The sequence below is a fragment of the Triticum urartu genome, chromosome 5 (genome assembly GCF_003073215.2).
Source record: "Triticum urartu cultivar G1812 chromosome 5, Tu2.1, whole genome shotgun sequence".
Lineage (NCBI taxonomy): Eukaryota > Viridiplantae > Streptophyta > Magnoliopsida > Poales > Poaceae > Triticum > Triticum urartu.
The window spans coordinates 569,007,517-569,024,129 of NC_053026.1; the positions used below are offsets into that span (position 1 = coordinate 569,007,517).

The following is a 16,613-nucleotide window of genomic DNA, read 5'->3' on the forward strand; positions in this document are numbered from 1 at the left end:
CAGTTAGTCTTTTTGATTAAATTTATGGTCAAAGTTGGACCTCGGGAAACGCGGACGCACTATATTTTAGAATGGAGGGAATACGTTATGGTTACCAACTATGGTTCCGGAGAAAGTTGTGTTGCCTACCATGGCGAGTCTGGCCAACAACCAATCTAATCAATTAGGCCATCCATCACCTGGGCTATAAGTTCCAGGCATCGACCCCTGTCCTTGCATCCCAACAGATCAGAGACATCTCGCAGTCCCTTCGCAATAAAACCATCTGAGAGAAACTCTAGCTAGGAGCTAGCCATGGCCTCCACCACGAGATTCCTGGCCATGATCATGGCGTGCACGCTCCTCGCCAGCACAATGTGCCATGCCGCTCGGCACTTGGCCGACACCACCCCGACGGCTGCCCTACCTGCTGCGGCAGCTGTCCCTGGCCTCCCGGCCGTGCCGATTGTCGGTGTCAAAACCGGCGGATCTCGGGTAGGGAGTCCCGAATTGTGCGTCTAGGCGGATGGTAATAGGAGGCGGGGGACACGATCTTTACCCAGGTTCGGGCTTTCTTGATGGAAGTAATACCCTACGTCCTGCTTGATTGTTCTTGATGATATGAGTAGTACAAGAGTTGATCTACCACGAGATCGAAGAGGCTAAACCCTAGAAGCTAGCCTATGGTATGATTGTTGTTGTTGGTCCTACGGACTAAACCCTCCGGTTTATATAGACACCGGAGGGGGTTAGGGTTACACAGAGTCGGTTACAAGGAAGGAGATCTACATATCCATACTGCCAAGCTTGCCTTCCACGCCAAGCAGAGTCCCATCCGGACACGGGACGAAGTCTTCAATCTTGTATCTTCATAGTCCAACAGTCCGGCCAAAGGATATAGTCCGGCTGTCCGGATACCCCCTAATCCAGGACTCCCTCAGTAGCCCCTGAACCAGGCTTCAATGACGATGAGTCCGGCGCGCAGATTGTCTTCGGCATTGCAAGACGGGTTCCAACTCCGAATACTTTATAGAAGATTTTGAACATGAGGATCGTGTCCGGCTCTGCAAAACAAGTTCCACATACCACCGTAGAGAGAGTAATATTTCCATAAATCTAATATGCTGACGTACCCGTAGTGTGACATCACACCACAGCCAGGTCTTTATTCGAATCGTTTTTCATAACCAATCTCAGCGTGTTTGGCGAGGCTGTTTCCTTGGCACGTCTTGTCGAAGCAGAGATCGTGTCTCCTTTATTACGGGATTCTCATCAATACGGACGTGAGTAACCCAACCGTGCCTATTGGTAAGACTCCTAAATCTTAGTCAAGTCCCAAATGGCCACGAGGAGGACGCTTGACATTCACCCTCTTTATAAAGGGGACAAGGCTTTTTCTTTTTTCCCTCTCGTGCTCAATCAAATCCTTCCCCGCCTCGAGTTCTAACACCCAAAACTCAGGTCAGGTGTTTCAAACCTTCAACTATGTCCGGATCCAACCTTCAAGGTTGGTGGATGCCTTCCTCCGTCACGGAGGAGGACATCAAGAGGTTGAGAGAGGCCAGATATCTGACCGCCGAACTTTCGCATCAGCTGCCTGCCCGAGGGCAGGTCGTCCCTACTCCCGAACCCAACGAGAGCGTCATGTTCGTCTCCCACTTCCTCCGAGGACTAGGCCTCGCTCTGGATCCCTTTGTTAGGGGTCTTATGTTCTATTATGGGCTAGATTTTCACGATCTGGCCTCGGATTCCCTTCTTCACATTTCGTCATTTAGTGTCGTATGTGAGGCCTTCCTCCGCATTACCCCTCACTTCGGCCTGTGGCTCAAGACCTTCGATGTGAAGTCGAAGATGATCGATGGGCAGCACGCAGCGTGCAGAGGCACTTTAATAAGAAAAATTGCTGACGCTCCATGGCCTGAGGGTAGCTTCCTAGAGGTGTCCGGATTGTGGCAGTGGGAGTGGTTCTACATCACAGCTCCCCGAAGTGCCAAGTGGGTAGCTGCCCCCACCTTTCGCTCAGGCCCCCACCACAACTGACGTCATGGATCAGCAGGGGGCTGAGCTGGGGTCCAGCCAAGGATGTGCCAATACTGCAAGGCCGTATCCGAGATCTCTTTGAGAGAGATTTCAGTCTGGTTATGGTAGTGCAAGTTATGCTAGTTCGTCGAGTCCAGCCTTGCAAACGCCGGCCCCTTCGCATGTGGGAATTCAACCCGGAAGGACCGCGAGCTATTCAACACTTCCTTGGCATGACGCCCGAGGAGATGTACAAATTGTTCTTCGGACCACAAATAATATGTCCGGACATCACTGAGGATGCAGGTCTGAGCTGCAATCGCCCGGATACCCAAGTAGCCCCGCATCCGAACACACTGTCCGTTTGTTTATCGCAACGTCGCCCTAAAAAAGCCGCTCTTTGACCAGGATTGGATAGCGAAGGCAAAGTTGATCAGGTGTCCGGCCCCCCTCCCTGAGACATCACCAAATCCCGTGCTAACCAGGATGCTAGAGATCGCGCCTTATCAAGCGCCCTCGGGAGAAGATAAAGGGGGGGGGGGACAAGGAGGCTAGCGCCTCCGCGAAGGAGGTTAACCGGGGAGGGGGAACTGAAACTTCCTCTCCCCAGGGAAGGAAGAGGAACGCCTCTGAGGACCCGGAGACCAATGTCTCCAAACGGGGGAAGAAATCTTCGCCGGAGGGTCCTGCCCTGGGGGATATCCCAGCCACACTATGCCCTTAAGGGGATCAGCCCTCCACCGAGCTGTAAGTAAAATGGTACTTAATAGTGAAAATATCTCGCCTTACTTCTGAGGAAAATAACCGAAGCATTTATCTTGCAGTTCGGATCTTAGCCCTTCTCAGCAGAGCTCGTCTTCAGGGGATCTTCTTCCAGAGATGATGGAGAGCGAAACGCCTCCCCCTGCCATACTGCCTCATTAGGCGGGCGACCCCGAGGTGTCGTCGCGGAGGGTTTTTCCTGATCCGGCAAGGCCAGAAGGTAATCCTATGGCCACCTGAAGTCCTCAGTATCCGGCTCCTGAAGAGGGCAATCGAAAGAGTCCGGCGCCATATGGTGTACGGTCGGACGTACTGAGGGATCTGCTAGAGCAAGCGGCTATCTCAGTAGAGCACCGCAAGTTGATGGGTACGGTGATTGAAAGGATTTCGTCCGCCGAAAGCGGGTTGCATGAAGCCTTTATGAGTCTACTGACGGGTTTTGAGGTACACGAAATGATGTACATTTTTGACGGTATCGCACATTTTTAGATGTGCCCTGTGTAGATAGTAGCCCCTGAGACTCTGGGTGCTGTCGAAGACGACAGTGCACAAAGGATCATAGTCCCAGGAATAATCGTGCCGCCTTAATATGCAGGTGGCGGAGGGTCCGGTGGCCAGCCGGACTGATGAGTTTGCCGAGCTAAAGCGGCAGATTGACGTGGCAGACGCCGACATCGTACTTGTCAACAAGTGGCTTGACGAGGCACAGGGTATGTGATTCCTCCAGTGACACATGGGAAGAGGAGCATGATGCCAGTATCTATAACATGTGTGTGAATGCAGATGAAGCTGCGACCGTGGAGAACCTTCGGGCAGAACTTGCTCGAACCAAAGAACAAGCCAGGAAAAGCGATGCGGCTACCCTAAAGGCAATCGAGGAGCTGAAAGCCGAACAGGCTGCTCACTGCCAAAGTAAGGAGGAAATAGCCAGGATGGCTGTGGAATTGAAGAACGCCGCTGACCGTTATGAGCTTCTTGAAAAGGAAGATCGAGCGAAGAGGACAGACCTGGAGAAGGCCACGATGGCGACCAAAGACACCCGCTCTGCAATGAGAGCGATGAAGGAGGACCTGCGTCAAGCCGGGGATATCGTGGCTAGGAAGCCCTTTATGCTGCGGATGAAGTTTGGAGATCCTCGGTACGCCCCTTTGGATTGGCTGTGGAGTTCTACGGACGCATATCTGGACTTAGCGGCGAGTGCTGCCGATGCGGCCGAATACTTCCGAGATCAAAAAGATCATGAAGTGGAAAAGTTATTATGGTCACAATTTAACGTTCCAGAGCGTCCGCTTCCATTGACTGATCGGTTGGCCGAATGGGCTGAGCTGTATAGATTGTCCGGACTCGCCATGAGGTCTGTTGTGGATCATCTTTGGCTGGAAAGGCCAAAGCTGAATAGTTATTTTAGTTTGGTGCAACAGTTCCTTGGTGCGGTGCCGCACATCAACGCGATGAAGAGGTCGGCGTGCGTAGAGGGTGCGTGGATGGCCCTTGCCCATGTGAAGACATACTGGGCGGAGATGGAGGCCACCGCCATTGTAGCCCAAGATTCGGACGAGAGCCGAGTACCTGCCAAGCACTACTTTCGAGAAGTTCTTGAGGGCGCTCGTTCGATATAAGCGCAGTGCTCGAAGAATATTATGTTCTAATGACATGTATTCCCATTGAAAAACAATGTTTTATTGAGTTTATCAAGGCTGTTTTTATACTTTTTCCCGAAAGTATTATGATGCCTCCTGTGCGGCCATTTATGTATATAACCTGAAAGATGGCAGTCGTCGGCTTCAGCCCCCACGCATATAATGCGAGGGTGCTCGCAGAAGACGCATGTTCACACTTGATCCAACGTCTTGGTCCATTAAGGAGGTGATAGCGCAGCGAACTAGGCAATCGGACTATAATGCTTTAACACTTTCACTTAGCCAGAGAAGTTTGACAGTGGGGCTACTATATAGCCCCTGATGGCTCTACGCTCATCCGAATTCGGGTGCGTACATGCTTGGCCGGGAAACGACCCTTCGTTAAGGCGGAGGAATCCCGAAGATTCCGCTAGGTCATCGAGTGGTTGACCAGTCTCACGCTATATCATGACAGTCAGTTTTCGGCTTTCTCTACTGAGGTGCTCGTCCGGATGAACCAGGGCACAATCGCAGTAGTTCTCCTGGTGCTGCCCAAGCCGATAGAGCGGAACGTAAGGAAGCAAAACACAGGAGCCGGGCAAACCCAACATTTGACCAAAGACATGATTCAGAGCTGATGCATATAAGGCCAAACTCGCGACGCCGAACACTCCCTAAGGTATTCGGTCTTTATGATGTAAACCGGGCTAAACAGTGCCCTTTGTAATAAGCCCCTGGTGTCCAGGTACGTGCAATATTCTGATGTGGCCACATGCCAATACGTCAGCTTCCTTCTTAGTTGTACTGAGAATCCGGGGGATGTGTATCAACAAGAGACAGTAAAAAAGGTTTACGCAGGGTCTTAATCTAAAAGGAATCCTTGGAACGGGTCCCTGCTGCACGTCTGCGCCTGTGTCTCCATTGTGTTGTATCCTAGACGGGTGTAGCACGATGGTCATCTATAAAAGAGAGGAACTTAGCTGAAAAGTTGTCATGCAAAAGGTAGGTTATACTAAATAAACCATGTACAGTTCAAGATAAGTAAAGTTGAGCATAATTGTCACTTGTTTACACACGTTGAGCCCCTTGTATTGTTATAGGGGTATAGCCATCAAACATGTATCAATTATATATAGCTACACTGGACTCGTCTAACCGTGTCCGTGGTCTTAACGACCTGTCAGATGCTCTAGTTGGTGAGGCTGTCTAGTGTGCCAAGGCGGCCACACGGTCTTTCGCGCGCAAGCAGCGCTCAATATTTCCATTTACTGTAATGACGCCACGTGGACCGGGCATCTTAAGCATGAGAGAAGCGTAATGTGGTATTGCGTTAAAGCGAGCGAAAGCTTCGCGTCCGAGTAGTGCTTGATAGGCAGTTTGGAACGGAGCGATGTGGAAGGTTAACTTTTCATTGCGGAAGTTATCGGGAAAGCCGAATATAACCTCTAGTAGCAGGGAGCCCGTACAATGGGCTTCTGGGCCTGGCGATACTCCTTTAAAGGTAGTATTGCTATGGCTGATTTTTGTTGGGTCTATCCCCATTTTGCGGATTGTGTCCTGATATATCAGGTTTAAACTATTGCCGCCGTCCATCAGGACTCATGTGAAGTGGTATCCGTGAATTATCGGGTCTAACACCAAGGCAGCCAATCCTGCATGCCGGATACTTGCCGAGTAATCCCGATGGTCAAAGGTGATCGGTTTGGACGACCAGTGGCAGAACTCTGCGGTGATAGGCCCTGGGCCATTTGTCTCTAGGAGTACCGCTTTGTTTCTCCCCTTCATCACGTGTAACACGTTTACTGTTTTGACTTTTGGTGGGAATTTCTTCTGTTCCCCAGTGCTTTCCTTGTGAGGCTTGTCCTCGTCCTCGCTTGGTGTATCCCGCCCCTTGTGTTCGGCGTTGAGTTTGCCGGACTGCTTGAAGACCCAACATTCTCTATGGGTATGATTTGCAGGTTTATCGGGGGTGTTGTGGATCTGACATAGTTTGTCCAGAATCTTGTTCAGGCTGGACAGTTCGTCTCTGTTGCCTTTGGAGGGCAGCTTTTGCTGACCTGGCCAAGAGCTTCTGAATTCGGTGTTTACCGCCATGTTCTTAGGGCTGTCTTCTTTATTCCGGCGCTTGTTTTTGCTGCGTCGTGGCTTCCCGTTTCCGTCCCTGACTTTGGATGTACTTGGGTCGCTGGTGCTGCATCGAGCTAACCAGCTGTCCTCGCCCGCGCAAAAGCGGGTCATGAGGCTTGTTAATGTTGCCATTGTTCTCGGCTTTTGTTGGCCGAGGTGTCTGGCAAGCCATTCGTCTCGAACGTTGTGCTTGAAAGCTGCTAAGGCTTCGGCGTCCGGACAGTCGACTATTTGGTTCTTTTTAGTGAGAAACCTGTTCCAAAGCTTTCGGGCTGACTCTCCGAGCTGTTGAGTTATATGACTTAAATCGTCTGCATCCGGTGGTCGGACATAGGTCCCTTGAAAATTTGCCCGAAAAGCGTCTTTGAGCTCTTCCCAGCTTCCAATGGAGTTTTCGGGGAGGCTTTTAAGCCAGTGCCGAGCTGGCCCTTTGAGCTTGAGGGGTAAGTACTTGATGGCGTGGAGATCGTCTCCTCGAGCTATGTGGATATGGAGGATGTAGTCCTCAATCCAGACCCCAGGGTCTGTCATTTCATCGTATGCCTCTATGTTTACGGTTTGAATCCCTCTGGAAAGTCATGGTCCAGCACCTCATCGGTGAAACATAGGGGGTGTGCGGCACCCCTGTATTTGGGTGTACCGTGGTGTTCGGATTTTTGTTCTGTTGCATTGTGTGCTGGAGCGTGCTTGCTTGGCCCGTAGATGGATCTGGTTGCGTCGTCCTTTTGATGCGAGCCCTCACGTGGATCGCGTACTGGCTTGTGTGCGGCGTCGTTTGCCGCTCTATGTTGGCCACGAGGTCGTCTATCCGATTGGATGGCTGTTTTGTTTTTTGATTGCGGGGGATCTAAGGCCTCCTCATCGAATTCAGGTAGCAGCTTTCGCTTTGGGTAGCTCTTTGTGTGGCGACTGCCGCCGTACTTTACTGCAGTGTTGAGTACTTCACTCCATCTAATTCTGAGTGTGTCTTGTGCAGCCCTGAGCCTTTGCTTCTGCTTTTTCAGACTCCTCGCAGTGGCAACAAGCCTTTGATGGGTATTCTGTTGCTCCGGGTGCCTATCCGGTGTGATGTCATCCGGACTGTTATCTTCGTCGGAGTCGGGTTGTTCGGTTTGATTCTTCGTGTTGCCGTGGTCGGAAGGTGGTTCAATGCCATGTTTGTCGTCCGCTGGCTCACCCTGCTCTATCGCTGGGTCTATATGATCGTTGTTTCTGCCGAGGCGGGATTTGGAGCGGCGCTTACGCCGCCGCTTTGACTGCTTCTCGAGGGAACGATCCTTTGCTGCGTCCTTCCATTCCTCGTCGTTATTTTCTTTGGGTGTGTCCACCATGTATACATCATATGATGAAGTGGGCGTCCAGTGCCCTGTGGGCGGTGGCTCCTGTTCGTCTCCTGCATCGTCATCCATACCGTCGATGTCTTCGGAGTCGAAGGCGAGCATGTCGGTCAAATCATCGACATTGGCTACTAAGTGGGTGGTGGGTGGGCAGCGAATTTCTTCGTCGTCCGCATCCCGATCTGGCCGGCCATAGTTCGGCCAGGACTCTCCTGACAAGGAGAGAGACATTAATGAGTTCAGTATGTCGCCAAAGGGCGAGTGCTGAAAGATATCTGCGGAGGTGAACTCCCTGACCGGCACCCAGTTGGATTCGATAGGCACGGGCGCAGGCGGTTCGGAGTCCATGGCCGGGGAAGAATCCGACAGTTCGGCATCACGGCTCCCATGAAGGGTAAGGTCGGTATTTGGCTCGATCGCCGCTGATGATGCGGCCTCCGTGGCGGGGTCTGTCCACCCGTCCTTGGATGGCGCAACTGGCTCCGAATTGAGGGTCAGAGCGGTCGCCGGTGCGATCTCCTGAACACTGTTCGATGGTAGAGCTAAATCATGCTCATCGTGACCGTGCGGCGCACTCGGCAAGGGCTCGAATTCGTCGAAGATCAAGTCTCCGTGGATGTCGGCTGTGTAGTTCAAGTTTCCAAATCTGACCTAATGGACAGGGGCGTAGCTCTCGATCTGCTCCAGATGGCCAAGCGAGTTGGCCCGCAGTGCGAAGCCGCCGAATACAAAGATCTGTCTGGGAAGAAAAGTCTCACCCTGGACTGCATCGCTATGAATGATTGAAGGAGCCATCAAGCCTAATGATGACGACACAGAGGAACTCTCAATGAAAGCACCAATGTCGGGTAGGGGGTCCCGAACTACGCGTCTAGGAGGATGGTAACAGGAGGCGGGGGACACGATGTTTACCCAGTTTCGGGCCCTCTTGATGGAGGTAATACCCTATGTCCTGCTTAATTGTTCTTGATAATATGAGTATTACAAGAGTTGATCTACCACGAGATCGAAGAGGCTAAACCCTAGAAGCTAGCCTATGGTATGATTATTGTTGTTGGTCCTACGGACTAAACCCTCCGGTTTATATAGACACCGGAGGGTGCTAGGGTTACACAGAGTCGGTTACAAGGAAGTAGATCTACATATCTGTACTGCCATGCTTGCCTTCCATGCCAAGGAGAGTCCCATCCGAACACGGGACGAAGTCTTCAATCTTGTATCTTCATAGTCCAACAGTCCAGCCAAAGGATATAGTCCGGCTGTCCGGATATCCCCTGCTACCTTTTGAGCTTGCGTTGGTTTTCCCCGAAGAGGAAGGGATGATGCAGCAGAGTAGCGTAAGTATTTCCCTCAGTTTTTGAGAACCAAGGTATCAATCGAGTAGGAAGCCACGCTCAAGTCCCTCGTACCTGCACAAAACGATAGCTACTCGCAACCAACACGATTAGGGGTTGTCAATCCCTTCATGGTCACTTACGAGAGTGAGATCTGATAGATATAATATTTTTGGTACTTTTGGTATAAAGATGCAAAGTAAAAAGTAAAGCAAAGTAAAAAAGCAAATCAAAATTAAAGTGATCGAGACTGATATGATGAGAATAGACCCGGGGGCCATAGGTTTCACTAGTGGCTTCTCTCAAGAGCATAAGTATTCTACGGTGGGTGAACAAATTACTGTTGAGCAATTGACAGAATTGAGCATAGTTATGAGAATATCTAGGCATGATCATGTATATAGGCATCACGTCCGTGACAAGTAGACCGAAACGATTCTGCATCTACTACTATTACTCCACTCATCGATCGCTATCCAGCATGCATCTAGAGTATTAAGTTAAAAACAGAGTAACGCCTTAAGCAAGATGACATGATGTAGAGAGATAAATTCATGCAATATGAAATAAACCCCATCTTGTTATCCTCGATGGCAATGATGCAATACGTGCCTTGCTGCCCCTTCTGTCACTGGGAAAGGACACCGCAAGATTGAACCCAAAGCTAAGCACTTCTCCCATGGCAAGAACTAGCAATCTAGTTGGCCAAACCAAACGGATAATTCGAAGAGACTTGCAAAGATAACCAATCATACATAAACGAATTTAGAGAAGATTCAAATATTATTCATAGATAGACTTGATCATAAACCCACAATTCATCGGTCTCAACAAACACACCGCAAAAAGAAGATTACATCGAATAGATCTCCACAAGAGAGGGGGAGAACTTTGTATTGAGATCCAAAAAGAGAGAATAAGCCATCTAGCTACTAACTATGGACCCGAAGGTCTGAGGTAAACTACTCACACTTCATCGGAGAGGCTATGATGATGTAAAAGCCCTCCGTGATGACGGCCCTCTCCGGCGGAGCTCCGGAACAGGCCCCAAGATGGGATCTCGTGGATACAGAAAGTTCCGGTGGTGGAATTAGGTTTTTGGCTCCATATCTGTTCGTTTGGGGGTACGTAGGTATATATAGGAGGAAGGAGTACGTCAGTGGACCTCCGAGGGGCCCACGAGGCAGGGGGCGCACCCTGGGGGGGCCACCCTCGTGACCGCCTCTCTGATGCCTTGGCGTAGGGTCCAAGTCTCCTGGATCACGTTCGGTGAGAAAATCACGTTTCCGAAGGTTTCATTCCGTTTGGACTCTGTTTGATATTCCGTTTCTTCGAAACACTGAAATAGGCAAAAAACAGCAATTCTGGGCTGGGCCTCTGGTTAATAGGTTAGTCCCAAAAATAATATAAAAGTGGAAAATAAAGCCCAATATAGTCCAAAATAGTAGATAATATAGCATGGAGCAATCAAAAATTATAGATACGTTGGAGACGTATCAGGCATCCCCAAGCTTAATTCCTGCTCGTCCTCGAGTAGGTAAGTGATAAAAAGAGAATTTTTGATGCGGAGTGCTACTTGGCATAATTTCAATGCAAATCTTCTTAATTGTAATATGAATATTCAGATTCGAAAGATTCAAGACAAAAGTTCATATTGACATAAAAATAATAATACTTCAAGCATACTAACAAAGCAATTATGTCTTCTCAAAATAACATGGCCAAAGAAAGTTATCCCTACAAAATCATAGAGTCTGGCTATGCTCTATCTTCACCACACAAAGTATTTAAATCATGCACAACCCCGATGACAAGCCAAGCAATTGTTTCATACTCTAACTTTTTCAAAACTTTTTCAATCTTCACGCAATACATGAGCGTGAGCCATGGATATAGCACTATAGGTGGAACAGAATGGTGGTTGTGGAGAAGACAAAAAGGAGAAGATAGTCTCACATCAACTAGGCGTATCAATGGGCTATGGAGATGCCCATCAATAGATATCAATGTGAGTGAGTAGGGATTGCCATGCAACGGATGCACTAGAGCTATAAGTATATGAAAACTCAAAAAGGAAACTAAGTGGGTGTGCATCCAAGTTGCTTGATCATGAAGACCTAGGGCAATTTGAGGAAGCCCATCATTGGAATATACAAGCCAAGTTCTATAATGTAAAATTCCCACTAGTATATGAAAGTGATAACATGAGAGACTCTCTACTATGCAGATCATGGTGCTACTTTGAAGCACAAGTGTGGTAAAAGGATAGTAACATTGTCCCTTCTCTCTTTTTCTCTCATTTTTTTATTTTTATTTTTATTTTTTTTATTTGGGCCTTTTCTCTTTTTTTATGGCCTCTTTTTTTATTTGGGCTTCTTTGGCCTCTTTTATTTATTTTTCATCCGGAGTCTCATCCCGACTTATGGGGGAATCATAGTTTCCATCATTCTTTCCTCACTTGGGACAATGCTCTAATAATGATGATCATCACACTTTTATTTTTCTTACAACTCAACAATTACAACTCGATACTTAGAACAAAATATGACTCTATATGAATGCATCCGGCAGTGTACCGGGATATGCAATATGACAATGATGAATGTGTCATGATAAACGGAACGGTAGAAAGTTGCATGGCAATATATCTCGGAATGGCTATGGAAATGCCATGATAGGTAGGTATGGTGGCTGTTTTTAGGAAAGTATGTGGTGGGTGTATGATACCGGCGAAAGGTGCGCGGTATTAGAGAGGCTAGCAAAGGTGGAAGGGTGAGAGTGTGTATAATCCATGGACTCAACATTAGTCACAAAGAACTCATATAATTATTGCAAAAATCTAGAAGTTCTCAAAGCAAAGTATTACGCGCATGATCCTAGGGGGATAGATTGGTAGGAAAAGACCATCGCTCGTCCCTGACCGCCACTCATAAGGAAGACAATCAATAAATAAATCATGCTCCGACTTCATCACATAACGGTTCACCATACGTGCATGCTACGGGAATCACAAACTTTAACACAAGTATTCTTTGAATTCACAACTACTCAACTAGCATGACTTTAATATTATCACCTCCATATCTCAAAACAATTATCATGTTTCAATCTTTTCTTAGTATTCAACACACTCAAAAGAAAGTTTCACAAATCTTGAATACCAAGCATATTATTATTAAGCAAATTACCATGCTATTAAGAGACTCTCAAAATAATTTAAGTGAAGCATGAGAGATCAATAGTTTCTTTAAAACAAATCCACCACCGTGCTCTAAAAGATCTAAGTGAAGCACATAGAGCAAAACTACATAGCTCAAAAGATATAAGTGAAGCACATAGAGTATTCTATCAAATTTTAATTCATGTATGGCTCTCTCAAAAGGTGTGTACAGAAAGGATGATTGTGGCATACTAAATCACAAAGACACAAATAATACAAGACGCTCCAAGCAAAACACATATCATGTTGGTGAATAAAAATATAGCTCCAAGTAAGTTACCGATGGAAGTGGACGAAAGAGGGGATGCCTTCCGGGGAATCCCCAAGCTTTGACTTTTTGGTGTCCTTGGTTTATCTTGGGGGTTCCATGGTCATCCCCAAGCTTAGGCTCTTGCCACTCCTTGTTCCATAATCCATCAAAAGAATTCTCCCAAAACTTGAAAACTTCACAACACAAAACTTAAAGTAGAAAACTCGTGAGCTCCGTTAGCGAAAGAAAACAAAAGACCACTTCAAGGTACTGTAATGAACTCATTATTTATTTATATTGGTGTTAAACCTACTGTATTCCAACTTCTCTATGGATTATAAACTATTTTACTAGCCATAGATTCATCAAAATAAGCAAACAACACACGAAAAACAGAATCTGTCAAAAACAGAACAGTCTGTAGTAATGTGTAGCTAGCGCAAGATCTGGAACCCCAAAAATTCTAAAATAAATTGCTTTGGAAGTGAGGAATTTATCTATTAATCATCTTCAAAAAGAATTAACTAAATAGCACTCTTCAAATAAAAATGACAGCAGTTCTCGTGAGCGCTAAAGTTTCTGTTTTTTACAGCAAGTTCAACAAGACTTTCCCCAAGTCTTCCCAACGGTTCTACTTGGCACAAACACTAATTAAACACAAAAAAACACAACCAAAACAGAGGCTAAATAATTTATTTATTACTAAGCAGGAGCAAAAAGCAAGGAATAAAAATAAAATTGGGTTGCCTCCCAACAAGCGCTATCGTTTAACGCCCCTAGCTAGGCATAAAAGCAAGGATAGATCTAGGTATTGCCATCTTTGGTAGGCAATTCTTTGATGAGGCATCTGTTTCCCTTAGGAATTTCTTTATTTCTAGTGATTATTAAACTTTTAGGCACAAGATTGAAAAATTTGTTTGTAGCAATTGGTTCCTTAATGATATCAAAAAGATTGGGAGGAATACTTATAGATTTAAGATCCGCAGTTTCCTTAGATGATTCACCCTTATTTTTAGGAACATACATAAGCTTGGCAATTTTAGTATGAGGACTTGGAGTATTCTTTATGGAAGAAAAAGCGGTTCCCAAGTTTGTAATGATACCCTCAAGTTTACCAATTCTAGTAGAATCTAAGTTCATCTTCTCATTAACTATGGGTTCCTTTTCCTTAATATTTTTCAAAGTCATTCCTACCTTATATCCATATTGAGTAATTTTATTGTGGATATTTTTATCTAGATTTTCAATTAATTCAATAATAGCAACTTTGTTTTCAATAATTTCAAGTCTTTGCATAACATGCTCCAAAGTTAACATGGTTCCATTAACCAAAAGAGGTGGTGAGCCAAATAAATCTAACATAGCATTATAAGAATCAAAAGTATGGCTACCCAAGAAGTTCCCTCCGGCAATGGTATCGACGATATATCTATACCAAGGATTAACACCTACATAAAAATTGCGGAGAAGAACTAAGGTGGATTGCTTCCTGGTAGATCTATTTTGAGCATTGCAAATTCTATACCAAGCATCTCTTAGATTTTCTCCCCCCTTTGTTTAAAATTTAGAACTTCACTCTCGGGAGACAACGGAGAAGATATGAGACTAGCCATGACGACAAGCAAACAAACTAGCACACGAGCAAACAAGAGTAAACGGGCAAAAGAGGCAAATAGAGAGGGAGGATAGAGAGAGAGAGAGGGCGAATAAAACGGCAAGGGTGAAGTGGGGGAGAGGAAAACGAGAGGCAAGTGGAAAATAATGTAATTCGAGAGATAAGGATTGTGATGGGTACTTGGTATGTTGACTTTTTGCGTAGACTCCCAGGCAACGGCGCCATAAATCCTTCTTGCTACCTCTTGAGCTTGCATTGGTTTTCCCCGAAGAGGAAGGGATGATGCAGAAGAGTAGCGTAAGTATTTCCCTCAGTTTTTGAGAACCAAGGTATCAATCCAGTTGGAGGCCACGCTCAAGTCCCTCGTACCTGCACAAAACGATAGCTACTCGCAACCAACGCGATTAGGGGTTGTCAATCCCTTCACGGTCACTTACGAGAGTGAGATCTGATAGATATAATATTTTTGGTATAAAGATGCAAAGTAAAAAGTAAAGGCAAAGTAAAAAGCAAAGCAGGATTAAAGTAATGGAGATTGATATGATGAGAATAGACCTGGGGGCCATAGGTTTCACTAGTGGCTTCTCTCAAGAGCATAAGTATTCTACGATGGGTGAACAAATTATTGTTGAGCAATTGACAGAATTGAGCACAGTTATGAGAATATCTAGGCATGATCATGTATATAGGCATCACGTCTGTGACAAGTAGACCGAAACGATTCTGCATCTACTACTATTACTCCACTCATCGACCGCTATCCAGCATGCATCTAGAGTATTAAGTTAAAAACAGAGTAACGCCTTAAGAAAGATGACATGATGTAGGGAGATAAATTCATGCAATATGAAATAAACCCCATCTTGTTATCCTCGATGGCAACGATGCAATACGTGCCTTGCTGCCCCTTCTGTCACTGGGAAAGGACACCGCAAGATCGAACCCAAAGCTAAGCACTTCTCCCATGGCAAGAACTACCAATCTAGTTGGCCAAACCAAACGGATAATTCAAAGAGACTTGAAAAGATAACCAATCATACATAAAAGAATTCAGAGAAGATTCAAATATTATTCATAGATAGACTTGATCATAAACCCACAATTCATCGGTCTCAACAAACACACCGCAAAAAGAAGATTACATCGAATAGAACTCCACAAGAGAGGGGGAGAACTTTTTATTGAGATCCAAAAAGAGAGAAGAAGCCATCTAGCTACTAACTATGGACCCGAAGGTCTGAGGTAAACTACTCACACTTCATCGGAGAGGCTATGATGATGTAGAAGCCCTCCGTGATGACGGCCCTCTCCGGCGGAGCTCCGGAACAGGCCCCAAGATGGGATCTCATGGATACAGAAAGTTGTGGCGGTGGAATTAGGTTTTTGGCTCCGTATCTGTTCGTTTGGGGGTACGTAGGTATATATAGGAGGAAGGAGTACATCGGTGGAGCTCTGAGGGGCCCATGAGGCAGGGGCGCGCCCCCCACCCTCGTGACCGCCTCTCTGATGCCTTGGCGTAGGGTCAAAGTCTCTTGGATCACGTTCGGTGAGAAAATCACGTTTCCGAAGGTTTCATTCCGTTTGGACTCCGTTTGATATTCCGTTTCTTCGAAACACTGAAATAGGCAAAAAACAGCAATTCTGGGCTGGGCCTCCGGTTAATAGGTTAGTCCCAAAAATAATAAAAAAGTGGAAAATAAAGCCCAATATAGTCCAAAACAGTAGATAATATAGCATGGAGCAATCAAAAATTATAGATACGTTGGAGACGTATCACCCCCTAATCCAGGACTCCGTCACCGACCATGCCCACGCTACCACCGATGCCGGCTGTGCCGACGGTGCCGGCCTTTACTGTGCCACCTATGTTGACTGTGCCCACCGTGCCGCGGGTGACACTGCCTCCCATGCCAGCTGTTCCTGCGGTGCCCAAGGTGACGATGCCCCTAATGCCGGCCATCATCGTGCCTAAGGTGACCATGGCACCGATGCCCGCCGTCGTTGTGCCTAAGGTGACGATGCCGCCGATGTCCGCCATTCCTTCCATGCCCAAGATGACACTGCCGTCGATGCCTTCTATCCCGACCGTCAACGTGCCTATGCCATTCCTGGCGCCACCTCCATCAACTTAGGAGTGCCACGTGCATGGTGACGCATGCACCATGTCGACGGTCACATGCTCCCTTGTTCCAGTGGCTACATCACTTTGTTGCTCATGTGAAGTATTTGTATTGTTTGCTTTACATTTCAATTCAGTCGTTAGTTATTGTGTGTTGATATTGAAGGGGTGTTCTTGTCCTAGTATATACGCAGCATTTTAATTTATTTACATGTTATTTATACCTTTATGC

At 46.7% G+C, this 16,613-nt stretch overlaps 1 protein-coding gene across 1 annotated transcript; it reads left to right on the forward strand.

Annotated features, from left to right (window-relative positions):
• Positions 1 to 294: 294 nt before the first annotated feature.
• On the forward strand, positions 295 to 16,394 carry LOC125507400 (protein app1-like). The gene is made up of 2 exons (XM_048671979.1): positions 295 to 445; positions 16,084 to 16,394. Exons 1-2 carry the CDS (start codon positions 295 to 297, stop codon positions 16,392 to 16,394), a joined length of 462 nt encoding a protein of 153 aa, XP_048527936.1.
• The last annotated feature ends 219 nt before the right edge of the window (positions 16,395 to 16,613 follow it).

Excerpts from the sequence above, each read along its gene's own strand:
- LOC125507400 (XM_048671979.1), top strand. The coding sequence starts at position 295 with ATGGCCTCCACCACGAGATTCCTGGCCATGATCATGGCGTGCACGCTC. Across the intron at positions 446-16,083 it reads TGGCCTCCCGGCCGTGCCGA|CGATGCCGGCTGTGCCGACG; the intron begins TTGTCGGTGTCA and ends CCACGCTACCAC.